Below are 25547 nucleotides of genomic sequence, written 5' to 3' on the forward strand. Positions count from 1 at the left end.
AGGCCTCGCTGCGAACTCGGCGGGTTGCTGAGCATATTGCTCGCTCTCCTCGTGTCAACTCTTGAAAATGAAGGTGTCACTTTCACCATCAGACGCGCTCTCAAGAGTCTGCAATGCATCCAAAGTTTTTCTCATCAGGGGGAAAACGGCATTAAATTCTCTCTTCCTGTAGCTGCACTGATCGCATTTTCTTCATTTTCAGGTTTCCACTTGATTGTGTGTGCTGTGAAAGACGACGCCCTCTTTCACTGAGTGATGCCCGTGCCTTTTAGCCCGGGGACAGCAAATGCAGAGAATATTAACATGGTGCTTCATTTTCGCACATTAAAATGTCAAAGAGGGCTATTTATGTATTGCCATAATGCAGTGCTTGATATAGAAATAATTCCTGGTCCGTGTGTTTGTTTTGGGTGCTCATGATCAAGGAATCCTGTTGTGAGAGGGATCACAGCTCATGCATTTAAGGTGTTCTCTCTTGGCTTTATTGCACTGAAATGATTTAATGCTACATAAATCATCGGTGTTACGCCCTCTAAAGTAGAATCATGCATGTCTTTCAGGAGCTTTTTTTGTGATGTTCACATGCTTTGAAAGGCTGATTGTTTTACTTTATGTGCACTTTAGCAAACGTTTCTTTAGGTTGAGGAAAGCCTGATAATTACTGCTGTTTTAGATTTTTTTTTATGTATTGTGATGGGTATTATTTGTGATAAACCAATGCAACCTTTATGGTGTCTCTCCAACAGCGTGCAAAGCTGCTCAGGCCAAGTCAACATCTGTGAGCAGCAATTTTTAAGCCTTGCCACAGATTATCAATCAGATTTAGGTGCAGACTTTAACTAGGCCATTGTACAACATGGATAGTGTGTGTGTGTGTGTGTGTGTGTGTGTGTGTGTACGTCCTAGCTTCTTTGGCTTCCGTCAGGCTTCATGCTGGTCTTTGACTGGTTTGATTTTTATGTCAATATTCATCCACTCTGATTAATTGATATTTTAATGGAAAAATCAGACAATAACAATGTAACGACAAGAGAGAATGCCGCCGCAAACAAACATTCGATCATTTATTTCCAAAAATTATATTTTTCCAAGGCTTTCACTGGATGAAAAAAAAAAAGCAAATAAAGGATCTTGGACTGGACTGACCAGACTTAAAAATCCAGCAGCATGCAAGTGACCTTGGGCAGATTTATGTAGTACATTATCGCTTCCACTGGCAAACAACACAAAGATTTTATGTTTTCTATACCAGTTTAATCATTTTCATGCTGAAACCTGTTCCAGCAGTCTTTGCAGGCCAATCAGGTCACATCCATCATGGCCGCCAGTCAGTAGAGCGCCCGGCTAACTTAGGGTCAGTCGTCTCAAACTCCAACCCTTGCAGGCTGTTGTCCAACAGTTAGACGTGTCCCTGGTCCTATGCGCCTCCATCAAAGGGTTGAAGTACATCCTCGGCCTGTGATCCAGTTCAACAAACTCCTGTTAATGAGCTAAATGTTTGATTTAGGTGAGATGAAGCTAAATGTTGCTGGACAATCGAACTCTCGAGGACTGAGGTTTCAGACCCCTGATTTACAAACCATGTCTTTAGTCGTTATTCTACAACAGCTCTTGGTGATGCTAACTGAACCAAACCAGGAATGTTTATTGTGATTTAAAGTCAGAATGTGAGGTAAAAAGGTAATTTTTTTTAACAGAATATGTGTAAATATCTGGTTTCAGTTGTAGCTCTTTGGGAATCCTTCTGTTTTAGCTTTCCTTGTTGCGGACACAAAGTGCCTAACGTCCAGTTTAAACCACAAAACACTTTTCTGTAACGTCTAAACACATATTGTTAATCCTGTTAGTTAAGGATAATATTTTTTGTGTGAACTTGTCTGGAAATTGTCTGGAACCTTGGCTGAAAATTAGTAAAAAAGCAAATAAAGTCCCAAAGAAAGTTCTTAAAAGACCATCATGAAGCCTGTAGAAGTTTTGAGCTCGACCTCTGAAACCGCAGCATGAAAGTCTGACGGCTCTAAAGCGAAACATAAAGAAATCGGTGTTGCCTTTGAGCTTTTAATGAAACACTTCTTACTGGGGTTGCTAGTTTTTCACACAACATCAGATGAACAAACTCCACAAAGGCTTCGACGGGAGCGGACTTTGCTCCGTCGCTCTGCCAGCTGCTCCAACACACATCCTCTACATGCTTTTTCTGGAAGGCCCAGCTTCCTGGATGGCTCTATTACTGCTGACCCCAGGCTCTCCTCGCTGAAGAACACCAGCTCACAACAAAGACAAAGCCCTCACAGGTGTTACTGTGTGTCCTGTTGTGAAAACGCAAATTCGTTTTTGCTTTGTCTCTTCTCTTACGCCTCCTGCAAATTATATATTCTTGTTGACCTTTACTCCCCCTCATTGTTAGAACTTCCTCCTGACAGCTCAATTACTTCTGTTCAGTAATATGCAGGAATGAAGATTTGACATGTGCTCACGGGCTCAACTAAAAAGAAAATAAATGCATGTGCACATTATCTGTTAAATAGTTAAATCAGGTGTTAAAGTAAAACAGGGAAGAAATTATTTTAATTAACAGTAGCACGTCTCTGCGGACAGACAATACATTTTAATTAATGAATTACACTTAATTAACAGGAACTCCAACTAATTCCCATGTTGTCTGCAGCTCGTTATAAAAGGTTAAAGTCGAGGTTAAACTACAAGGATCCCGTCTCCCTTAAAGTAAAACGTCCAAGAAACCCTTTGGGATTTCAGCAACACGTTTATTTAACATTTTTACGCTCATCTGCAGCAAGCTGCAACACCAATCCTGCACCTTGAAATTTTTCAGGTTTTATTAAGTTACAGTGACAATGTTCAATGTATTCCATGTGCATTAGCTCTACATAAAGGTGCACACAAACAGCTTTTTTTTGTTGTTTTTTTTTTGCTGCTGCTTTTAACTGTTTCTGATGTGCAATTACTTAGTTATATAAATTTTTATTGCATAACTTATTTTGTATTTTATTGCATTTTCTATGTCTCAAATGTTTTTTCTTTTGTCTTTTTCAGTTTTATATGAAGCCAAACTAAGAGCCACCTATCCATCCATCCACCCTCCCATGCAAGAAGGGGAAAACATGGAAGAAAGAAAGACTCTTGGCTAAGATTCAAACCCAAGACCTTCTTGCAAGGCAGCAGTGCTACCACCTGCACCACAGTACAGTCCTGCATAAAGACGCAGTAGTTGTAAAATTGAAAGAAAGTTATACATATTATTGATTTTTTTCTAAACAAATAAAAAAAATCAGAGGTGAATGGCTTGTGTCTGTATTCAGCCCCCTTTCCTCTGAAAGCCTTAAATAAAAATCCAGCACCCCAGGAAGTATGAAAATGAGTAAACAGCCATCCAATAGATCGTGCCTCTGCCGATGAATGATAAGAAGAAAAGCATTGTGGGAAGGAAATCGTGTTTGCAGTGTGCCACAAGCAATGTAGGAGACGCAGCAAACGTGAAGAAAGGTGCTCGAACCAGACAGGACCAAAGTGTAACTTTCTGCGCCTCGTGCAAAACATGGAAGTGCAAACCTAACAATGCACATCCCTCTAAACACAACGTCCTCACTGTAACAGTGCTGTGGGGAAGCTTTTTTTTTTTTAAGGAGAGAGAAGCTTGTTAGAGGAGACAGAAGATGGATGGAGTTCAATCCTGGGCTATCCTGGAAGAAAACCTGTCAGAAGCTGCAAAAGACTTGAATGCGAGATGAAGGGTTACCTTCCAGGAGGGCAGTCACCATAAACGCACAGACCTACAACGAAATCTTCCTGTCAATCCAGACATAAGCCCAATTAAAAATGTCAGACAACATGCTATCCATCCAACCCGAATGACCTACAGCTACTTTGCAGAGAAAACTTGTCAGGATATTCGGCGTTAACGTCGACAAAAGCTGGTGGAGATGTGATCCAGCAATAAAAAACAGTTTAAAAGTTATGAATACTTTTCCAATCCAAATGCGGTTGCTTCAGCTGCTTTTCTTTTCTGGTAGCGAATGAGAGTGAAAATCCTATCCTGCAGTTTCCAGTTGTTGATGTGTTCAATGAAGAAGGCACTTTCATATTTTTTGGGACTGCCAAGCCATTTGTCAGGAATGGTCCCTTGTCCATGAAAACAATTTATTTGGCCTGCATACCCATATATTTGGGAAAACAGACAGATGGACAATCTGAGCTGCTGACACAAGAAACTTTTGTGTAAAAAGGTCCTCACAGGGAGAGGGCTCGAACCAGAACCACAGACAATGGAGGACTGGATAAACATTGTGCAGGAGATCTACACAAGGGAAAAGCTGTCTCACTCCATCAGAGTCCAGAGGGACGGTTTCTACAGAAAATGGTCCAAGTGGACAGAATCTGTTAAACCAGTTAAGTCTGCTCTTTAGTCAACGCCGCTGCTTCATTTCACTGTTGATGCACTGGTTTAAATGCTCTGGTAAATTCTCAGTAAATGTATTTTGAAACAAAAGTTATAACTTGTAAAGCAAAAGCATTGTATAAAGTAATACGGTTGTATAATTAATATGCTTTGTCAATAAAAAGTTCATAAAAAATGTCCTTGCTGGTCAAAATTTTACTGTGGTTGAATATATCGTTTTGATTTTGCAAGAAAGAAAGAAAGAAAGAAAGAAAGAAAGAAAGAAAGAAAGAAAGAAAGACGCTTTACCAAACAAGATTGCAGAAAATGTTCTGATTATAGATTAGCAAGTAGCGCCATCTGTCGATATTCTTGTGAAAGTGCAAGAGGTGCAGTTGCGTTTAAAACTATTATTGCCTTTCCATCTTAAACTTGCTTATTTAAATTAAACTATATGTGTTTTTGATTAACTGCATTTTTTAATGAGTCGGGATTGTTTTCTTCTCTTTATGCAAAGAAAACAAGAAGAGTTTGGACATCAAACACTTTGACAGGAATTGGTAAATGATGGTGGTTTGTGTGAGTTGTGTTTTCACTCAATCATATCAACAGTCTTAAAAATCTAATTTGATTAGATTTTAAATATGAATAAAGATGCTACTACTAGTTATCTAAGTTGCTGTCCCACTGGCTTTTTTTAAGGCTGTCAGTAAAAGGTTCAGTGTTTCCATCTTCCAAACTGAACCTGTTTTTTTATTGCATTTCTGTGCATTTTTGTTGCTCCGTGGCTGTTTTTCCTCCTTAAAGTTTTAAGTATTTATGTTTACTTATGAATCATGTAAGCAGCAGCTGCAAAGGTCTAGGCTTATAGTCAAACAACAGCAAAAATGAAGATAAATATGGCGGAAGAAGGAAATAAAATTGAAATTCATGTTTCAACCTTCAAAATAAATTCAATCGAAAAAACCAGTTAGGTCTGAAAATTCAAGAAAAATGGCTGACATTTCGTGAAACACGTGTTTTACCTCATCATGTCACCAGGTGACCATGAACCAGTTCAGGTACTGAGTAAATGCCTAGAACAAATCAATGCCTGGATGTGCCATAATTTTCTTCATTTGAATAAAAACAAAACTGAAGTAATAATTTCTGGACCAATAGAGGAGAGATCAAAAGTTAGCACACAGCTTTAGCTGCTTCAGCTAGGAACCACTAATCAGGCCCGAAACCTGGGTGTAGTGATGGACTCAGACCTGAACCTACAAAAGCATTACCTTCCAGAAAACTGTAAAAGTGCTGAAAGCCTGAGTTCCTTTAAATCAAGATAAAAAAAAAACATTTGTTTAGGATTGCCTTCGACTGTTCTAGTTAAACTTTTACTATTTGCTTTTAGTTTTTATTTTTCCATGTTCTATTTTGTTTCTACATTTTATTCCTACTTGCTTTTATTCTGTTTTTTTTCCTGTATTTGAATCATGTAAAGCACTTTGCATTGTCTCTGTACTGAAATGTGCTATATAAATAAATTTGCCTTGCCTTACCTGCTACATCCAGATTAAAGCAGTGGTTATCAAAGTTGGACTCAGGAGAATCCAACTGTATGTTGCCAAAAGTATTCGCTCATCCAGCCAAATAATGCAACTCAGGTGTCCTTACATGGTCACAGGTGTATAAAATCAGGCACCTAGGCGTACAGACTGTTTTTATAAATATTTGTAAAAGAACGGGTGGTTCTCAGGAGCTCAGCGAACTCCAGTGTGGTTCTGTGACAGGATACCACCTGTGCAACAAGTCCAGTCGTGAAATGTCCTTCCTCCTAAATGCTCACCAGTCAGCATTCAGCAGTGGAAGCAAATGAGAACAACAGCAATAAAGTGGCGGTCCACATGAACTGACGGATGCTCAGAGGTCGCCATCTTTCTGCAGAGTCGGTCACTACAGACCTCCAAGCTTCATGTGGTCTTCAGATTAGCTTCAGAACAGAGCATAGAGAGCTTCATGGGATGAGTTTCCATGGCAGAGCAGCTGCTTCCCAGCCGTACATCACCAAGAGCAAAGCGTTGGATGCAGTGGAGGAAAGCACGCAGCCACTGGACTCCAAAGCAGTGGAAGTGCGTTCTCTGGGGTGACGAATCACGCTTCTCCATCTGGAAATCTGATGGAGCAGTCTGAGTTGGTGGGTTGATGTCTGACTGTATTGTGCCAAGTATAGAGTTTGGTGGCGCTAGGGGTGGGCGATAAATCAATTTCATTGATTTATTGAAATCACAATTTATGAAGATTTAATTTTTGGAAATGGTGGATTTTTTTTTTTTTTTTTTTTTTTTTTTGCCAATGGGCTTCCATGAAACTTTACACCATATCAGCCCCAAAATGGGGATTTTCTTTTTTTGTTTTTGGTAATAGCATGAAATGCTGAATATATTTTTAAAACCAAGAATCTTTATTGTTATTATGTAACCATAATGAAATCTTGGTGAGACCCCAGCACAGAATTCACATGTAACACACAGACACAAACAAGGCATAATGTTCAAATAGTTTAAGAAAATACTTTGTTAAAATACTCTGAAAAATATTTTTTTTTTACCCAAAGATGAGGCACTTTATTTTATTTTATTACTATTATTTTATTTGTTTAACCCACAATGAAAAAGTAGTAAATACAACAATTGTTTTATGCTGGTGGAGATTCTCTGTCATCCTGGTCATGGTCATTCCTAAAAAAAGTAAAAAACAATATAACTGGACTTGTTCAGTTGTTTTGTTTTTATTCTGTTGCAGGACTTCAAACTGATTGTTAATGCTAAAAAAAAAAAAAAAAAAAAAACATATGGTTGATGGCTTGTACTTGTATAGTGTTTTAAGTAGTCTGACGACCTCCAAAGATTGGGTCAGATTATACAGATTGATAAAACAATTTCCTATATAAGGGGAACCCAGTTGATTGCATCAAAGTCCCAACAAGCAGCATTCACTTCTGAAGAAGCGTAGAGCCAAAGGGAGAGTCGTCTGCATTGTCCTGCAAAAGTGCCAGTAATATTTTGATAGATCAATTTTTTTAGCTTTTTTAACATCGTGTTGCACAAATATCAACATCCCATAGAAGAAAAATGTATCTGTCCTCCATTTGCAGAGGTTTTATGTTTTCCTTTACCTTAAAACCTTTTATGTAGTCATATATTTTAAGTCCATTATGGGGGAAAGCACATGACTCAGTTTTAGAGCAGGTACACCATATGCAGAGGCAACTGTCCTCGTCACAGTTGTCGCTGGTTTGATTCCAGCATAAAGGCAGCCAATGCCACAAAAATAAAACAGAAAGATGTTTTAAAATGATCGTGATCAGAACTTGTAATTATTATTATTATTAATTATTATTATTATTATTATTATTATTATTATTATTATTATTATTATTATTATTATTATTATTATTATTATTATTATTTCAATTTAGTGCAACTCAAACGGCCGTGAAGGATTGGCTTTTATTTTGAAAAGCTCTTGGCGGAAGTTAAACCTGTGTTCCAGATGCAGGAACTTTCGCTTCAATCCTCCGCACCGAGATGGACTGGGACGAGGACGATAATGTAAGTGGCTTTTACCTTTATTAGCTGCTTTTTATTATGCTGTCAGGGAGGTTTTTGGGTCTTTCTGGGTCAGACGTGACCCGCTTATTGTTTTTACCTGACGTCGGTTTAGCGCAACGTTAGCATTGACTAGCTAGGCTACCGTGTATTTCTAGCCCGCGGTGAGTTGCCATGGCGCGGAATAACCTGTTCAGACTGATTCAGAAACAATATTGCACCTTCACTCCGTGCAGTTTAACTAGTCCTGGTTACCCGAAGCAAAAGCTAACAATTTAATTAACCAATCCCACCCGACTTGGGGACGTTTAGCTGGTTTCCTTGTTGCGAACACAGCGACGTTTCTGCTCCGATATTGACACGATGGAGATGAACTGACAGCCAGCTCGGTCAGATTAACCATTTAATTGCCCGGTTTATCTTCGGCATCATCTCCTATTGTCAATTTAATCCGTTTACAAACCACTAATCTGACCTGCATGTGTTGAGCATATATTTTTATTGCGGTCAAACACGCTTCATGTGTTTCCATATGTTGGAAAGTTAGCTCTCTGAGACCATTATGGCAGATTAGGGCCTGACGTAAAAAAAAAAAAAAAACTACCTTCAGGAAATGATTACCATTTCCTCCCGAGAGCCAAAAATATGATTTGAATTCACCCTACTTACTCAGGGGTCGCCACACAAAGTAATTACAACTTACAGAAAGACTTGAAGGAGTTTTAACTTCCAGGCGCTACCGGGACTCGAACCCGGATCCTCCGCAGCAAAGACTCTGACTTAACTCTGTTCATAATAACGTATATCTTTTAAATTTAGGTAATTTAGACGAGAATATCAACTTTCTTTTTAGTAGTCAAAGTAAAATCTATTTACAGGCATGTTTAAAAGTAAGACAACTTTGACTAAAGCGCTGTACGTTATTTGATCCCCATGAATATGCAAATAAAACGAAGTAAAAACAGCACCGCTGTAAACAAATAGCTAAGCACAAAACAGGCTGGCTGGCTTAACAATTTGTATAAAAGAAGTCATATTTCAGCTCAGTTTGAATCTCGGGGAATTAAAAAGAGGATTTAAAGTGTGAAGTGTTGGTTTAGGCTGTTGGCAGAAGCAGAACCTCCTCTGTTCTTGAATGGGTTAAACTATTCAGGGTTTTGCTACCAAATATAAAATTAAATAATGATTAAACTGTATCTCGATAGACCTAGGAGTCATTTGAGCGTCACACAGCTTCTCACCTAAAAACATTGTAAAAGTTTATTTTGTCTCAGAAAGTGTGACATATCAAAGTTTAACGCTGGACTTTTTTTAAAAATCAAACTATTATGTTTATTACACCATCTTAAACGTTTCAGTCAAGTGGTATACTTCCTTTTTTCATGCATAAGCTGAATTTTTATTATATAAAAATCATGAAGTGGTCGTAGGAATGTAATAAAAGATATAAACCCATAAATACAAAGAGAAGTTTTAGGCAGAATTTATTCAAAGTTTTATCGATAAACACTCATCAAACACTAATGAACAAGCTGGAAACAAAGCTGTGATCTACGTGGTCTACTAGAACAATGTGCAAAGTTGTTTTTCATTCAAATATCTACAAATATGTTTATTCTCCAATAGAAAAATAAACACTCGTCTCTACCTAATGCTGATGGTAGTTAAAAAAAAGGGCCTAGGGGGGACGTCACATAAATTATTTTCCAGGGTGTGTACTGCTACTTCTTGTTCTTCACATGTAAAATTCATCCAATATTTTTACACAGGCCAGTCAAACTAACTGAAGTAAAACTAATTGACTTATAATAATATTATAGGCGCCATTTTCTTTTTTTAGACCAAAGGTGTGAAAAAGAAACCTAAAAAAATAAATGTATCCAAAGAAAAACTACTACCTGAAATTTGAGTTTTACATGGTCTAATCCACATAACGTTGTATTTAGGTGCACAATGCTTGGATAAACTCTGCCAAACTTGCTGTAACACATTGTTTTATCCAAATTTACTGTGAATTGATATATTTTACTTCATTATTCATAGTATATAACAATTAGGCTACTTACTCTTCATCTGGATCCAGCTGCTCAAGGTTATCCAGTTCCTCGTCTCTCTAGGACTATATAACACATTTAGAATTATCGCTGTAAATGTAGTATTAACTCAACAAGTTAATGTCACAAATGTTAGTACAAAAAGAAGGCTTCAAGCTCCCAGATAGACGAGATTAAGCCATTTGTGAATCTAATTCTGTTGTTAACCCAGAGCAAAGTCAATAAACAGGATGCGGTTTGTTGATAGAGCCTGAAACGGTGGGAGATTTCAGTTTTGATGCGTTCTAGGAACAGGAAATCAATCAGATCAGAGCCACATTGGGACCTGTAGCCAATCCATTGGTCGTGTCGCTGACTTGTACATGATAAAAGATCTTCTGCGAATTCATTATTCAGGTTGCAGAGGAGAAATCAGAGTTTTAACCAGCAACTCTCTCCAGCTCCTCCAAAGTGCTTTCAAGCTAGAGCGTAGAAGTGATTCTTCTCTCAGGTTTTAAGTCCCAAAACGCTGTAAATACAAAGGTTTAGTTCCCCGAACAATCGCAGCTAAAGCTAACACCTCGTTAACGACAGGAAAACACAACTGTTGTGTTTCTGTTCTTGTTAGTAATCTTTTTAAACTCTTAAGGACCAGATGAAAAACCCTCATGAATCAGTTTTCAGTAAAAACGTCTATTTTCCTTGTAGTGTCCTTTTTTCTTTAAAGCATCTGTTTAAAATAACCAGCAGTCATGTCTGCTAAAATAAAATAAAAATAAAAAAAACAGCTCAATGTGTTTATAAAACTAAAACAGCAGAATATTATCTATAAATGTGGCCTAAATGAGTAATTTATTGCAGATGATCCTCAATAATTCAAGTCTTCCTTTCTATAAACTGGCTTATTAACTCTTGAGCTTTTAACAGGGTTGGCCTAAAATAATTCGGTCTGCAGGAGTTTTCAAAACGCCTTTTGCATAACTGTGGCCTGATTGAGCAGATCTCAGTGTTATCTGACTTTGGTTTGTTGGATTGTTAAACTTTACAGCTTCTACACACCGAGTCGTTGTCTGCTGGGAAGGTTGAGTGATTAATCGCAGTAGGTGTGCTGGGGAAAAGGGCGAAAAATGATTGTTATGTTTGTTTGACGGCTGTAAACCTGCCGTAACATGAGCCCGTTTTACTCTGCGGTTTATTTAGTAACCCTGTCGTTATATTAGAGGCGGCCCCGCCCGTAGAACGACCCCCTTTGCTCCTCTAGATCAGGGGTGGCAGTCCTTTCTTAAAGGGCCGGTTGCACCTGTATAGATGATACTTTTGATTTCATAATTTCATTTCAGTTCACATAGAAATATTTAAAAAATGCACAGTAACATATAAGTACCACCTAAGGCGCATAACTTTTTAATTTTTTGGACATTTCTGTTTTTTTGTTTTTTTTAATGTGTTGTGGCAGGATGCTGTTTCTACACAGTAAAATAAAATCAACATTCGCTACAGGAGGCACAATTTTAGCCACTTTATACAATTTAAAAGTAGGGCTGAACGATTTTGGAAAATGATCTAATTGCGATTTTTTTTTTTTTCTTAATATTGCGATTTTTTTTTTCCAGTTTAATTTATCATGTCTTTTTAAACATATTCAAACAACAAATCAATCTGTTTCCTCGCTGTGCAGATTAGTTGCTAAAAGACCCATAGCATCTAAACTCAGAGCAGAAATGATTGCGTTCTGCCTACAATATATTTCAACCAAAATTGCAATGTTGACTTTTCTCTGCGTTAACCACAAGCAACAAAAATGGCCTCTAAATAAAGATGTTTGTAAACAAGGACTATTTAAAACAAGAACTTTTAATGTTTCTATTAATCAGAATATTGTTCAAGAGAACAGCTTTTAGTTGATTTGGACATGATCCTTGTTGAACGTAAAGTGCAACCAACAAGCAAGTCTATGTATTAAACTGATTGACCTGTACTTAATGTTATGTATGATTATATAAACTCTAAAACAAGTAATACAATTAGATTATCTCACTGCTGCAACTGTCTTCCCTTCCATGTGGAGGCAAACCCACTTTAAACATTTTACCAACACCTAATGGACGTGTCTAATTCCCTGATTGTTACATAGCCAAAAATCGCAGACTCTGTGATTTGGAAATTGCGTTTTTTTAAATCGCGATTATATTGAAAATGCGATTAATTGTTCAGCCCTATTTAAAAGTATATATGCCTCTACTTTATGACGTATGCTTTTTTTTTTTTGGCTCTTGATGGCCCGGATAAACAGCTTCGACGAGCCAGATTCGGCCCGCTGGCCTCGAGTTTGACACACAAGCTCTAGATGATCAAGTTATTAACTATATAACATTTATTTTATAAGTAAAATGGATCACAATATGGTCACCTTTCCTGTATAAAACCTGTCTATACATTTATGAAACGTTTGTGCCGCTACGTTTCCGTTCCCTCTGTAGACTTACGGGACAGGTGAACACACAGGTGAACGCACTCTCCCGCAGAGTGTTTCAGGAAAGGTTTCGCAACACCCTGCCAGGCTTCATTCCAGGAGGAAACGCTGTTTATTGTAGTTTTATTGCGTCACCGGCAGATCTCTGGATCGACTAATCTCTCTTCTTTTGCACTCAAAGCGTCTTGGCTCAGATGGGCGTGTGTTTTTAATTTCGCTGGTGTTGCAGGATCACAGCCACGCGCGGGACACCTGCCACCACGGCCACGCGGGCCACTCTCACAGCCACGGGCCCAGAGCCGCGGCCTTCGGTGGGATGGCCAACATGTACACGCCTGCCTACGGACAGATGGGAAAAGGCGCCGACCCGGTCATGGATATCAGTCAGCAGCCGAAGAAGCGCTCCCAGATGGACGACAGCAGCAGCTGGGACATCGTGAAGGCGACGCAGTAAGTGGTCGCTGAGCTTTGGGTGTTCGTTCCTGATTCCGCCGTCTCGCTGTTCGCATCAGAAAAAACAGCAAAACAAGGTGTAACAAAGATGTCTGTATTTAGTTTGGAGGTATTGGTTTATTATAACATTATTTTGTGCCCTTCTACTTTACCTATGCCTGAAAACAGAACGCCAGACCAGGTGTACCTTCTATAAAGAACAAAATGACAGAACAAAAAGTTAAAAGCTGAAATGACAACAAGCAATGCAAAATGGAGAACAGTAGGAGAACTCAGCAGAGAGAGAGAGAAATAGCTCAGGGTAACATGAGCCACTCTAACTATAAGCTTTGTCATAAAGGAAAGTTTTAAGATTAGTCTTGAAAGTAGACGGGGTGTCTGCCTCACGGACCAAAACTGGGAGTTGGTTCCACAGGAGAGGAGCCTGATAGCTAAAGGATCTGCCTCCCATTCTACTTTTAGAGACTCTAGGAACCACCAGCAGACCTGCAGTCTGAGAATTTTGCCCTCTTGGCGGTTAATTAATTTGATGAATTATGGCGACAAATAATCCCTATCCTAGCCTATCGTGTAGGTTAATACTACAGTCATGCTCCATCACCAAGCTCCGCCCACTTTAAAGAGTTCAAAGAGCACAGATTCTTGCAAACTTGCAGTTTTGGCAAAAAAGTTGAATAAAGGGTTTGAATTCAGCGTTTGTGTATTCTTTATCTAAAAGTAGGTCACTAAGCATAAAATGGCCAGGGCTGCACTTATATTATATGTTTTGACATTATTGATAATTATCAATATCGATCAATATGATTTCTGTTTTATCAATAAGCTTTTTTTCCTATATCGTCCAGTCCTAATTATAGGTTCACATCCCAAGGGATTCAGCTTAAATGAATCCAAGAAAGTTACAGAACTGAAGAGGTTTAATAAACATCTGAACAGAGCTGAGCTCTAAAGAAACCAAAGGACAAAAAAACACGACCCGTCTTTAATAGAGGTGTATAATTTGTCTTTGTTTTTAATATACATATCTAAGAAAACTTAGGTTTTATTATTACAGGTTATTTGTTCGCCCATTGGTTGTAATACATGATCTCTTTCTTAGAACTGCTGCTCCTTCTTTCAGCTGTGCCCTTTCAGGGGTCTCCATCTAACCCCGTCTTCTGCATCTTCTTCTCTCACACCATCTACCTTCATGACCTTTTTGACTCCGCCCATAAAAGATCTCTGGCAGCTCCATCCTTCTAGTGATGTTGTCACCATCCCATCCTCTGCAAAAATCGGCAAATCGCCTCCGGCTGGCCTCTCTTTCTTCACCTCCACTACATCTAACATAATGGCGACCCGTCCCTCTGATCGACTCGTTGCTCGTCACACCGGAAACATTTCTCCACCTGATCCAACCGGCCCGGACACATTTCCTCGCCCTTTTTTTTTTTTTTTTTTCCCCTCACTAAATCACTAAATCTGATAAAAGGAACCTGTTTCACCAGCACTGACAACCGTTTACGGGATTTAGTCAAAAACTTCTGTAGCTCACTTCTTGAAGCGTCACTTCTGGAATAAGTGCGTTAAATCTGTATTTAATCCCCCCCCCAGATTCGGGATCCTTGAGCGCTGCAAGGAGCTGGTGGAAGCAGGATATGACGTCAGGACGCCAGACAAGGAGAACGTCACCCTGCTGCACTGGGCGGCGATCAACAACCGCCTGGAGCTGGTCAAGTAAGACCTTCTCAATCCAGCTTTGCCTCAACCTTTTGTTTTGTGATGTTTATTTATATCATAAAAATATACAGCCGACTGTGAGCTTGATTCTCTGAAGATTTTAGCTCATGGAGCATCACTGGGACCAATATTCAGAGGATCCATCCAAAAAAGCTCTTGATCTTCTTCTCCTATTCAGACATAAAACTGTACCAAAACAGGTCAAGTTTAGCTTTTATTGAAAATAAAAACATTGAAATTAATGTGCTGAAGTGTCCATCTAAAATATACTTTTTGAACAGGTTTTTTTTTTGGACATTTCTGTCACATAATTATATCGTCACATTGCCCCTGTTCTCAAAAATTATAGCAGCCAGTAAATGGAAATTAATAAATCAGTCAAAGAAACAAAGTATTCTCACTCCACGTGTTTTTTATATATATATATATATATATATATATATATATATATATATATATATATATATATATATATATATATATATATATATATATATATATAGTTTCCCTGACTGTTTACAGGTCACGTTTAATCAAGACCAAAAGCACAGCAGCTAGTCAGGAAAGTCAGAGATTTTTCTCCGTAATAAATCACCAACTTTGTGTCTTTGACTGTTTTCTTTCAGGTACTTTATGTCCAAAGGTGCAGTTGTTGACCAGCTGGGAGGAGACCTGAACTCTACTCCACTCCACTGGGCCATCAGGTTGGAGAATTGTGGATTTCCTGATTTAATTTAGCTTTTGTTCAGTCATTTGTTGCGAAACTCGACATTTTCTTGTGAAAAAGTAAGATATCTGTGTATTTACTGTAAAGTAGTGGTGTTTAAAGGCTCCTTCTTGAGTTCATGTGTTCTTTGCAGGACATTAGACTAACTTAAAAATTAGTCAAAGACAACACAAGGAAACACAAAATGCATTTTTTTTCTTAAGTTTTTTTAATTATTATTAAGGGAGAAGAAAAATCAGAACCTACATGACCTTGTGTGAAAAAGTGATCCACCTGTTACAGCTTAACGGTGGTTTATCACACCTGAGTTCACCTTATCTAGCCACACCCAGGTCAGATTACTCCACACCTGTTCTCAATCAAGAAATCACTTAAATAGAACCCGCCTGACAAATGAAAGAACACCAACAGATCCTAAAAGGCAGGGACATCTTGCCGAGATCCAAAGAAGTTCAAAAACAAATGAGTAGGAAAGTATCTGAGGTTTATCAGGATTACAAAATCCTTTCTAAAGCTTTGGGACTCCAGCATACCGCAGTAGCTACGTTTAAATGGACAAAGTCATCAGAATAAAGGGCCGATCGGAATAAAAAATGTGTCATGTAAACAAGGCAATCAGAATATTGTGATTGGATTCAGCTCAATTGTAATAAAATTGTAATCTGAATAAGAGAGGTGGTTCATGTCAGTTGGTAATCCGATCACCGTGTTTATAAACGTTGGTCAGGATCAAGTTATTCTGAATGTGGCAAACTGACCCGAGTGCGCCCAACGTAAACGTGACGTATTTCCGCATTGTTGAGTGGCAGAAATACGCGGGGAAGCAAAACTGTCGGGGCTCCTGATAAACCTTTCTGTTTGGAAAAATAAAAGAGCTCAAAATTGTTACTTAGGCCTCAGTAAGGATTCAACCATAATTAAAACATTGTACAAGCCTGGGCGCTCGGAAGACAAACTCGTATAAAACTGCTTTGTTTACTATTTTTTCAGTAAAGACGGAAGTTCTTCTTCTGTTTTTTTTCATAGGGGAATTTGATAACTTTTCAGAAAAAGAACATCATACCAACAGTAAAACATGGTGGTGGTAGTGTGATGGTCTGGGGCTGTTTTGCTGCTGCGGGACCTGGAAGATTTGAAGCGATAAATGGACCCATGAGTTCTGCTGTCTACCAACAAACTCCTGAAGGGGATAATCTGACCATCTGTTCATGACCTCAAGCTCAAACCAACTTTGGTTCTGCAGCAGAACAATGATCCAAAACAAAAAAGAAGAAGAAGAAGAAAATCCAAATTAAGACTTTGGAGTGGCCTAGTCAAAGTCCTGACCTGAATCCTCTTAAGATGCTGTTTCATGACCTTAAAGTTGCCGATCATGCCTAAAAACCCTCCGATGAGGGTGAATTACGACAATTCTGCAAAGATGAGTGAAGCTAAATTCCTCCACCTCGCTGGAAAAGACTCACTACAAGTTACTTGTGCTTTCTTTGACTAATATTTAAATCAGTTTGATGTTCTGAAACACTTAAAAAAAACAAAGAAATCAGGAAGTGGGTGTGACACTTTGTCACACCTCTGTATTCACTTCAAAGCTGCGTCTTCTTCTTCCATTGCTCTCGCATAAAGCCGTCTCTGCTGTTGTCAGACAGGGCCACCTCCCCATGGTGATCCAGCTGATGAGATACGGAGCAGACCCCTCCATCACCGACGGGGAGGGCTACCGCTCGCTCCACCTGGCCATCCTCTTCCAGCACATGGCCATCGCAGCTTATCTCATGGCTAAGGGAGAGGTGCGACCGCACACAGCTGCATTTCTCACTCACAAATCCGTCTTTTCTCCTTTTTTATCTTCATATCTTCTTCTTCCTCCTGGCGCTTTGTTATCTTCAGGAAGTGGATGTGCCTGACTGTAACGGACAAACCCCCCTGATGTTAGCAGCCCAGAAGATTATTGGGTAAGACGCAGCAGAGTCTTCTGAAAAATCTCCTCAGATATGCAGAAAGCAGGATCCTGATGTCGGTATTCAGACTTAATGATAACGGGTCGTGTTGTTTTTCTGCTCCAGGCCTGAGCCCACAAACTTTCTCATCAAGAACAACGCCTCGGTGAGCGCCGTGGACAAAGTGAACAGGAACACGCCGCTGCATTGCGCGGTGCTCGCGGGAAACGTCGACGCTGCCCACATCCTGTTGGAGGCGGGGGCCAGCGTGGACGCCGAAAACGTCAACGTGAGTTTCACAACTTCCGGGTTCTCACATTTCAGAGTGGGGCTGAACAGTTACCCGCATTTTACAATATAGTCACAATTTTAATTAACGCAATTTCCAAATAGAGGTCTTCAAATTTTTTTGGCTATGTAACAGTTAATGGATCAGACGCGTCCTTTAGGTGTCGGTAAAATGTTTAAAGTGGGTTATCCTCCACTCCAGCTGCAGCAGAGAGATAATCTAATTTTATTATTTGTTTGAGAGTTCATGTATATTTTTTATTTACCAGAAACTTTCAGGAATCTCACCATGGCATTAAGTAGCGGTAAAGCTGTGTAATACATAGACTTGTTTGTTGGTTGCACTTTATGTTCAACAAGCATTGATGTCCAACTCAAAAAGTTTTCTCTTTTATTCTGATTAATAAAAACTGTTGCATTTCTTGTTTTAAATAGTCCTCGTTTACAAACATCTTTATCTAGAGTCTATTTTTGTTGATTGTGGTTAATGCAGAGGAAAGTCAAAATTAAATCGCAATTATGGTCGGAATATATCGCAATTTAGATTTTTGGCAAATTCCTACAGGCCTATTTCAGAGACGGATGCAGGGTTCACTTTGTCTGGCTCTGTGGGACAGACGGAAAAAAAGCTGCACTGTTTGGGCTTCAGACAACCGGGTTTGCCTCTCTTTGCTACTTTTAAATGTAGAATTACTTAATGTTGATCTCTTTGTGCTTCAAGTAAATAACCTAGACGGATGGGTCCAAAGTTTTCTAAGCAAACCCAGCAGATTGCATCGAGTCATTGACGCCTGCGCGGCGACGACTTTGCAGCAATCCCTCCTAACCGAGCATGCATGTAGCGACAGTGGAGAGGAAAAGTCTGTTTTAACAGGGAGAAACCTCCATCTGCCTCGACTGACAGACAATTCATCATTTTAATTGTTGAAAGCGTTCTTAGTTTACAGCATTTCTTCACACATGCCTGAAACGTTTGTCCAGTGCTGAATATTTATTAAATGAGGATATTTTGAATTTGTCCTTACTTCCTGCTTTCCTCCTCAGGGTCACACACCCATCGACCTGGCCCACCAAGTGAACAGCCCGCTGCTCATCCACATGCTCAACGTCGTCAAAAAGGAGAGAATCAGCTCCAATTCCCGCTGTCTACGCCTTATCGTCCGATACAAGGTGCAGATTTAAAGCTCGACATCATACATGAGCAGAAATCAGAACGAGTAATACAACATAACATTGTTTTGTCTGATATTTCTAAAGGTTTTGGTGCTGTTCCTATTTAACACAGCCATATTTGGATGTGTTGGTGCAATCTTTGACATGAACTCAGAGTCCTGGTTGCTCAAAAGTATCCTGCTGGCCTGCGTGGTGGGTGTGATTAACTTAGCCTCGAGGTGAGTTACCCTGTTACCTGCCTGACAGATGGAGATGGAAATGCAAGAGTTTTCATGTTAATCGCCACTATTTGCATTTAAAACAGGAATTTCCCAAACCCAGACTTTCAGTCTCTGCTGCTGCCTTCGGCTCTGATGGCTTCGGTGTTCTGGATGATCGTCACCTGGTGTCTCTGGTTCCTGCCAGATATCCTTTCCTAAAAGAGGTTATTTTCCAACACAACAGGGTTTTTTTTCGTTGAATACGCTCCATCATTCAGGTGGTTCACCCAATATTCACGACTTAAGCTACTTTAATTTTGTTTTATCTGTTTTTTAATGCAGGGATTATGATGCTGATGACCTTTTTTATTTACACAGAGACAATGTGCAACATTTCATTGGCCTTTTTCAAAGGAAGGATGCAGGTTGTAGTAATAATGCTCATTTCACCTGTTTATTATGTTAATTAAATTTAACTTAGCAGAGATTTTGAATTAATGATAAACCAGTGTAAAAACTAGTTACATTTATTTACATGCTATACATATCCAATAAATCATGATTAACTGCTCAATCGACCGATATATATCGCCCAGCCGATATTTTTTTTTTTTTCCTGTATCGGTGTCGGTCTGAAGCTGATTTAAAATCAAGTTTTGATACTTGTGCAACATTTATTATAGTGTTGTCATGTAAATGGAGGAAGAAAATACAATATCGGCCTCAAGAATCGACCCCCCAAAAAAATCGGCAGCACATATCGGTATCGGTTTGACTGATGGCAGAATAATCTGTATCGGCCTTGAAAAAAAACCTGCATAGGTCGATCTTTAGCTCAAGCCATTGTTTTACACACACCCATTCATCACTGTTGGATAAATCTGCTTAGATAACATCCATTTTGGCCAGTAGTGCAAACATTGTAAAAGTACCACATGTTATAATCTCATTACTCTGATTTAAACTGGTTTATCGTTTGATTCGACAGTTTCTAGTTTGCTAATTTACGCTAATTTAGGGTTGCAAAGAGTTTGAAAGTGTCAAACTGCCTTTGCAAATCCAGAAGCCCTGAATTCTTCTTCCTGCCTCTGAGTATCCAGTTCATCTCTCAAACCTCAGCGTGCAATCAAACAAGTTTGATTCTCTTCTTTTCCTTAACCTAAACCTACATCTACCCAGCACGACAGTTCAGGTTCTGTTCACCCTCAATGCCACCGCTCTTCTCTACTGCTTCCTTCGGACCTGCAGGACGGACCCCGGTTTCATCAAAGCCACAGAAGAGCAGAAGAAAATGGTGGGAAAGGTCTTTAAATTTGTCGCCCAGTTAAAGCCGCCGTCCGTAGGACTGTTTCCACAACTTGATGAGACTTTCTTTTGCGTTTGGGATTTCAGAACGTGGTGGTGCTGGCTGAGGCTGGCTGTTTGGACACCAGAGTGTTTTGCACTTCTTGTATGGTGAGGCATTACACCCAAAGACCTTCTAAACCTCGTTAAATCATGCCGGTAATCTGAGCTAGCTAAAATCATGTTTTTGCAGATAAGGAAACCGATGAGAGCGACTCACTGCTTCAGCTGTGACGCGTGCGTGGCAAAGCAGGACCACCACTCCACGTTGACCAACTCCTGCATAGGTACGGCTGAACTGGTGGATGGTGCACAGCTTTTTTTAAAAAAATTTTTAAAGTTACCTCGGAAGGTTGTTGCAGTTCCCTGGAAATGTCAAATCTGCATTTAGTTGGTTTAAAAAAACATTCAGCTACATTTTTAGTGTAATAAAATATTTTATATAAATGCAAAAGAGTTTTGACAGGTGCAACAAACATGGGGGACACACATTTCCTGGCCAAATCTTTTATTTCAACTCTCTAAGAATAGGCATCCAATTAATTAGTCATTAAAGATGCTTCTTCCAAAAGCTTAGTGTTTAAACTTGTTGCCGTTCACCAAATAATTAATCTACACACAAGTTTTTTTTTTTTTTTTAAACAAACGTTTTGGTAATTCTTTCCCCCCAATGTATTGAAAATACAAACCATTGCAGCAATAATTCAAACTTCGTTTAGATGTGGGCAACCTGGGAAATGAGTGCGTCGCTGTGATCAAAGTGGCCACCAGGGGTCAGCGGTAGATTGGGAAGATTTGGCAGCTTCTGCTTCCTCACATGCAAACTGAAACCATGCAGGTGCAGAAATAAAATGGGATTATTGAGAAAAAATCAGCTTTTTTTTTTTACGTTATTCTAATTATATGACCAGCACATGTATAATATGGCTGGGTCGTCTGATCTGCAGACTAATTTTCTCTGGGATCAGACAGTTTCACATTTAGCTCAATTTTAGGATGAATAGAACAGAAGGAAAAGTAAGCTTGTGAGAGAATTAGTCATTCTGAAGAGAATCAACGGAAACCTCTACCTCCTTTCTTCCTCCTTCCCTCCTTACCTATCCTCCCTCCTTGCTTTTCATCCCTCCCTTCTTTCCTTCCTTTCTCCCTTTTTTCTTTTGTTCTGCTTCTCTTCCCCCCATCAGTTATTGAAACATACCTGATGTAACTTGGTGTTAAAAGGGAAGGTTTTTGACTAGGGCTGGACGATAATTCAATAACAATATATATAGACGTATATTGATGATAGAAAAAAAGGGTCAATAAAAAGTTCAGTAAAATAACAGTTTTCCTTCCTTTTGCATTATAGCCATGTAGGTTAATATTAGTCATTACATCCTCTCAACCAATCACAACGCTCCGTCACCAAGCTCCGCCCCTTCAAAGAGTTCAGAGAGCACATGATCATTTTCGTTTTTGAAAAACTTGCAGTTTTGGTAAAAAGTTGGTTGAATAAAGGGTTGAGTTTGTGTTCTGTATGTAAAAATAGGTCGCTGAGCAACAGCATAAAATGACCAGGGCTGCACTTAGAATTTAGAATTAGTTGATAATTATCAATATTGACCAATATGATTTCTATTTTATCGATATGCTTTTCTTTCTATATCGTCCAGCCCTAGTTTTGGCCCAATCACTTGCTAAATACAATCTAAAAAAAAAACCTAAAATGCAACTTTCTACCTAAATGTTGAACTTTAGGTTTTCTCATTTACGTTGTTCAATATTAGTGTAAATAAAAACTAAACACTTAAGATGCTGAGCATGAGCTGATGTCTTTAATGCTCTTAATCGTGTTTTAGGTGCGAGGAATCACCACTACTTCGTCCTGCTGCTCCTTTCCATCTCGCTGCTGGGGTCCTGGATGCTCTACGGCTGTTTTCGATGTGAGCGACTCGACCGCGGTGTGAGCAGAGGAGCTGACAGACCCGTGTAGTGAACAGAAATGTCGCTGTGTGCCTTTTTTCAGACTGGAGCAGACACTGTCCGCTGCATTATGAGGATCAGGGCCTGTGGGGCGCCCTGTCTGCAGCGGTCGGCTGCTCCCCCTGGGTGCTCGCCATCTCCGTGCTGTCCTTCTACCATACCTGCTGGTCCACTTTGTTCCTGATCGGGCAGCTTTACCAGGTGACGGACGGGTTTCTGTGGCCCACGCATACCTCTTAGTTAGCGGGGAAACTCTAAACCTCCAGTGTTAATTTTGACAGCAAATTCTGATTTAGTCTTAGTCTTTTGAGTAACACACCATTTAGTTTTAGTTATATTTTAGTCATCTGAAATCTTTTAGTCTTAGTCTAGTTTTTGTCGACTAAATGTCAAAAGAGTCTTAGTCTAGTCTTAAGTCTTTTAGTCTTAGTTTAGTCTCAGTCTAGATTTGAATTAGACTTGAATTTCCCCTTGAGGATCAATAAAGTATCTATCTATCTAGATTTAGACACAGATTGAACAGTTACAGATACAAAACATGTATTTTATTTTAAATTTCAAAACCATTAACTGTGGCTTTGCTCCCTGAAAAAGTGCATTCTCCCTGAATGACATTTTCAAGATGTTAATATTGAAATGGATAAATCACTCAAAAAACATTAAGAAAAATAAAGTGCAATTCTCAAAAAAAAACAAAAAACTATTGGTTATAATGCCATTGCACACAAGGTATCTAAATACAGAAAATTCACTACTGTTAACATTACATACGTTCACATACCTCAAGATAAGTTAAATAACTGCTAGGCTGGAATGCCTTACAAAATCAACAAGGTTTGAACAGATTAGTGCAATTCTCAAATGTAGAATAAAAGATTGGCTGTAATGCCATTGCACACACTACCAAAAAAATACTCCTCAATGTTCAAGTAAATGAAAAAACCCTGCTCTCTTTGGCATTGGAAGTACAGGTAAAGATCACATTAAACTAAAACCTCTACATCTAAACTGATTTAACAAATACAAGATAACTGCAAATTGATCTGAAATTGGTTTTAATCAGTTGGCGAGGAAAATAAAACCTTATATCTGCAGGTAGTTTCAGAGAAAACAGGTTACGTTAGAGGTCTTTAGACCCATTAAACCTCTGAAACCAGTTAGACTGGATTTCTAATCTCCTGCTTTTGTTCATTAGATGGACATCTCGTCTGTGGAATAAATGTTTCCTCATTTCTTTACTTTTCCTTTCTTTTTTGGGGCAGATTGCATTCCTGGGATTAACCACAGCAGAGAGAACAAATCTGATATACCAGCAAAGGAGGATGAGACAATCTGTGTCCCTGAGACAAAATCCCTTCAAGTGAGTTCAGTAATGTTCCTTTCATGCGTTACTGTAGCGCCGCAGCGATAATAGATAGCTGAGGGGGACTGAGTGAAGTTTTATGGGTCGAGATGAGGCAACATCAATATGAGGACAGATGTTTTTTTGTCATATTTTTAATTTACTTACAGATCTATTTTATTATAATTCAACTTGGACATTGTTTTTAGTTTTAGTTACATGGTTTTCAGTTGGAGATCCCTGAATTAAGCCATTTTCGGACTATAAGGCGCACTTAAAATCGTTAAACTTTCTCAAAAATTGACGGTGCGCCTTATATCTGATTACTGTTGTGTTTACTGACTGATTTTATGTGGTACAATGCACTCAAAAATCTGTTAAAATGTGTAAGGACGACTTTGGTTAGCAACGAAGCTGCTCCGCTCAATAGATATTTGGAGCATTATGGTACACTGTGTTACTACCTGATAGGACCCCTGAGCTGTCTACCAGACTGCCTGACTGTAATGTCTAAACTAGAAGTGCATTCATGTCAGGCAGCCTAGAGTATGCGCTAGCAACAATAAACCTAGTAAGTTAAAGACAAAATAAACGTAACTTTTAACTGAATTATGTTAGAAACAGGCCAGTGTAGTCGCTTAGCTTAGCTTTTCATTTTATTTCCTCCTTAAGGTGACCAGATTTGATTTCTCTAATGAAAACTGGGGACGTCTCTGATTTTGTTAAGCAGAGAATCTCTGCCTGGGGGTTGGTTTGTTTTGTCTGAACTGCAACGCTGACGGGGGGCGGGGATAATGCGTTCAGCAAAGCTCTATTACACCAGGACAGCAGCAGGACCGAGTAAATACCTCTTGTTGCGTTAAACCTTTTTACTCCATCATGATTCACAGAAATCGGGGACATCTGGTCACCCTACCGGAGGGACGGAGTGATATTACACACTTGGGAAGAATATGTAACACGCCTTATAATCCGGTGCGTCTTATGGTCTGAATAAAATATGGTAAACGTCTTCTTCCATCTGAAAACAACTCAACCCAAACGTAAATGCCAGTGGTCGGTATTTTCTCGCCTCTAGAACCGGTTTCTTTACGGTTCTGAGAGTCCTGGCCCGTCCTCATCCCCTGCTCCAGTGTGGACACCAGGTGGAAATAAAACCTGGACTCTGCGCTTGCTTGTTGACCTAAAGGCTGGAAACAACCTGTCAGTCTGAGGCTTTCTTCCTAAAAGTTTCCCCGCCTGATTGTCTGTTTCCGGCCCGTCTCTCCGCAGCATGGGCGTGGTGCAGAACCTGCTGTCCTTCTTCCAGCTGCGCTGCTGCGGCCTCTTCAAGCCGGCCGTCGTCGACTGGACGACGCAGTTCCAGCCCCAACGCGACCAGTACCTGTTCGAGCAGATCAACATGGTCTGACCTCGCCTCCAACCCCGCAGGTCCGGGTCGGACTCTGCTTCTGGACCAAAAGCGCAAGAATGTATTTATTTTTATTTCCCTCCTTTAGTTCTTTGTGAAGAGAGAGTCAAAGACATCAGAGGTCAGAAGAATACAACGGAGGTTTGATCGGCCTGGTCTCTGTACGGTCTGCAGCTGCCTTACGCTCCACCGATGGGAGGGAAAAGGGTTCTGGACATTTTGTGCTGTTTTTATGAACACATTAAGCCTATTTTTTATCATCCAGCAAAAGGAAAAAATCTTTGTATGTGTAAGCGGTTCGGTTTTATGACGTTTCATAACAAATGACCACTATTATATTCTTCAATAAAGCAATCTTGTGTCTGTCTTTTTTAACTGGGTAAAATTACTTTTAATTAGGTCTGGGTTAGAAAAAAAGAGGATAAAATTCCGGATTAACAGTTTTTATGTTAGATTTTAAACTGCTTTGCATGAAACTGCAGCTTTTGCTTTAATTTGA

The 25547-nt window shown here is 39.4% G+C and overlaps 1 protein-coding gene across 2 annotated transcripts; it reads left to right on the forward strand.

Moving 5' to 3' along the window:
• Nucleotides 1-7884: 7884 nt before the first annotated feature.
• On the forward strand, nucleotides 7885-25423 carry zdhhc13 (zinc finger DHHC-type palmitoyltransferase 13). Of its 2 annotated transcripts, none has more exons than XM_021320600.2 (17): nucleotides 7885-7989; nucleotides 12722-12942; nucleotides 14539-14661; nucleotides 15291-15368; nucleotides 17034-17178; nucleotides 17279-17343; nucleotides 17455-17617; nucleotides 18661-18786; nucleotides 18874-19007; nucleotides 19094-19194; nucleotides 20159-20292; nucleotides 20382-20444; nucleotides 20527-20620; nucleotides 22172-22255; nucleotides 22339-22496; nucleotides 23558-23655; nucleotides 24910-25423. In XM_021320600.2, exons 1-17 carry the CDS (start codon nucleotides 7966-7968, stop codon nucleotides 25046-25048), a joined length of 1950 nt encoding a protein of 649 aa, XP_021176275.2. In that variant the 5' UTR covers nucleotides 7885-7965; the 3' UTR covers nucleotides 25049-25423. The 2 variants fall into 2 exon arrangements, with proteins under 2 accessions (XP_021176275.2, XP_012726233.2); XM_012870779.3 differs by having other exon boundaries at nucleotides 20159-20283.
• The last annotated feature ends 124 nt before the right edge of the window (nucleotides 25424-25547 follow it).

This window comes from Fundulus heteroclitus, chromosome 4 (assembly GCF_011125445.2).
Source record: "Fundulus heteroclitus isolate FHET01 chromosome 4, MU-UCD_Fhet_4.1, whole genome shotgun sequence".
NCBI lineage: Eukaryota > Metazoa > Chordata > Actinopteri > Cyprinodontiformes > Fundulidae > Fundulus > Fundulus heteroclitus.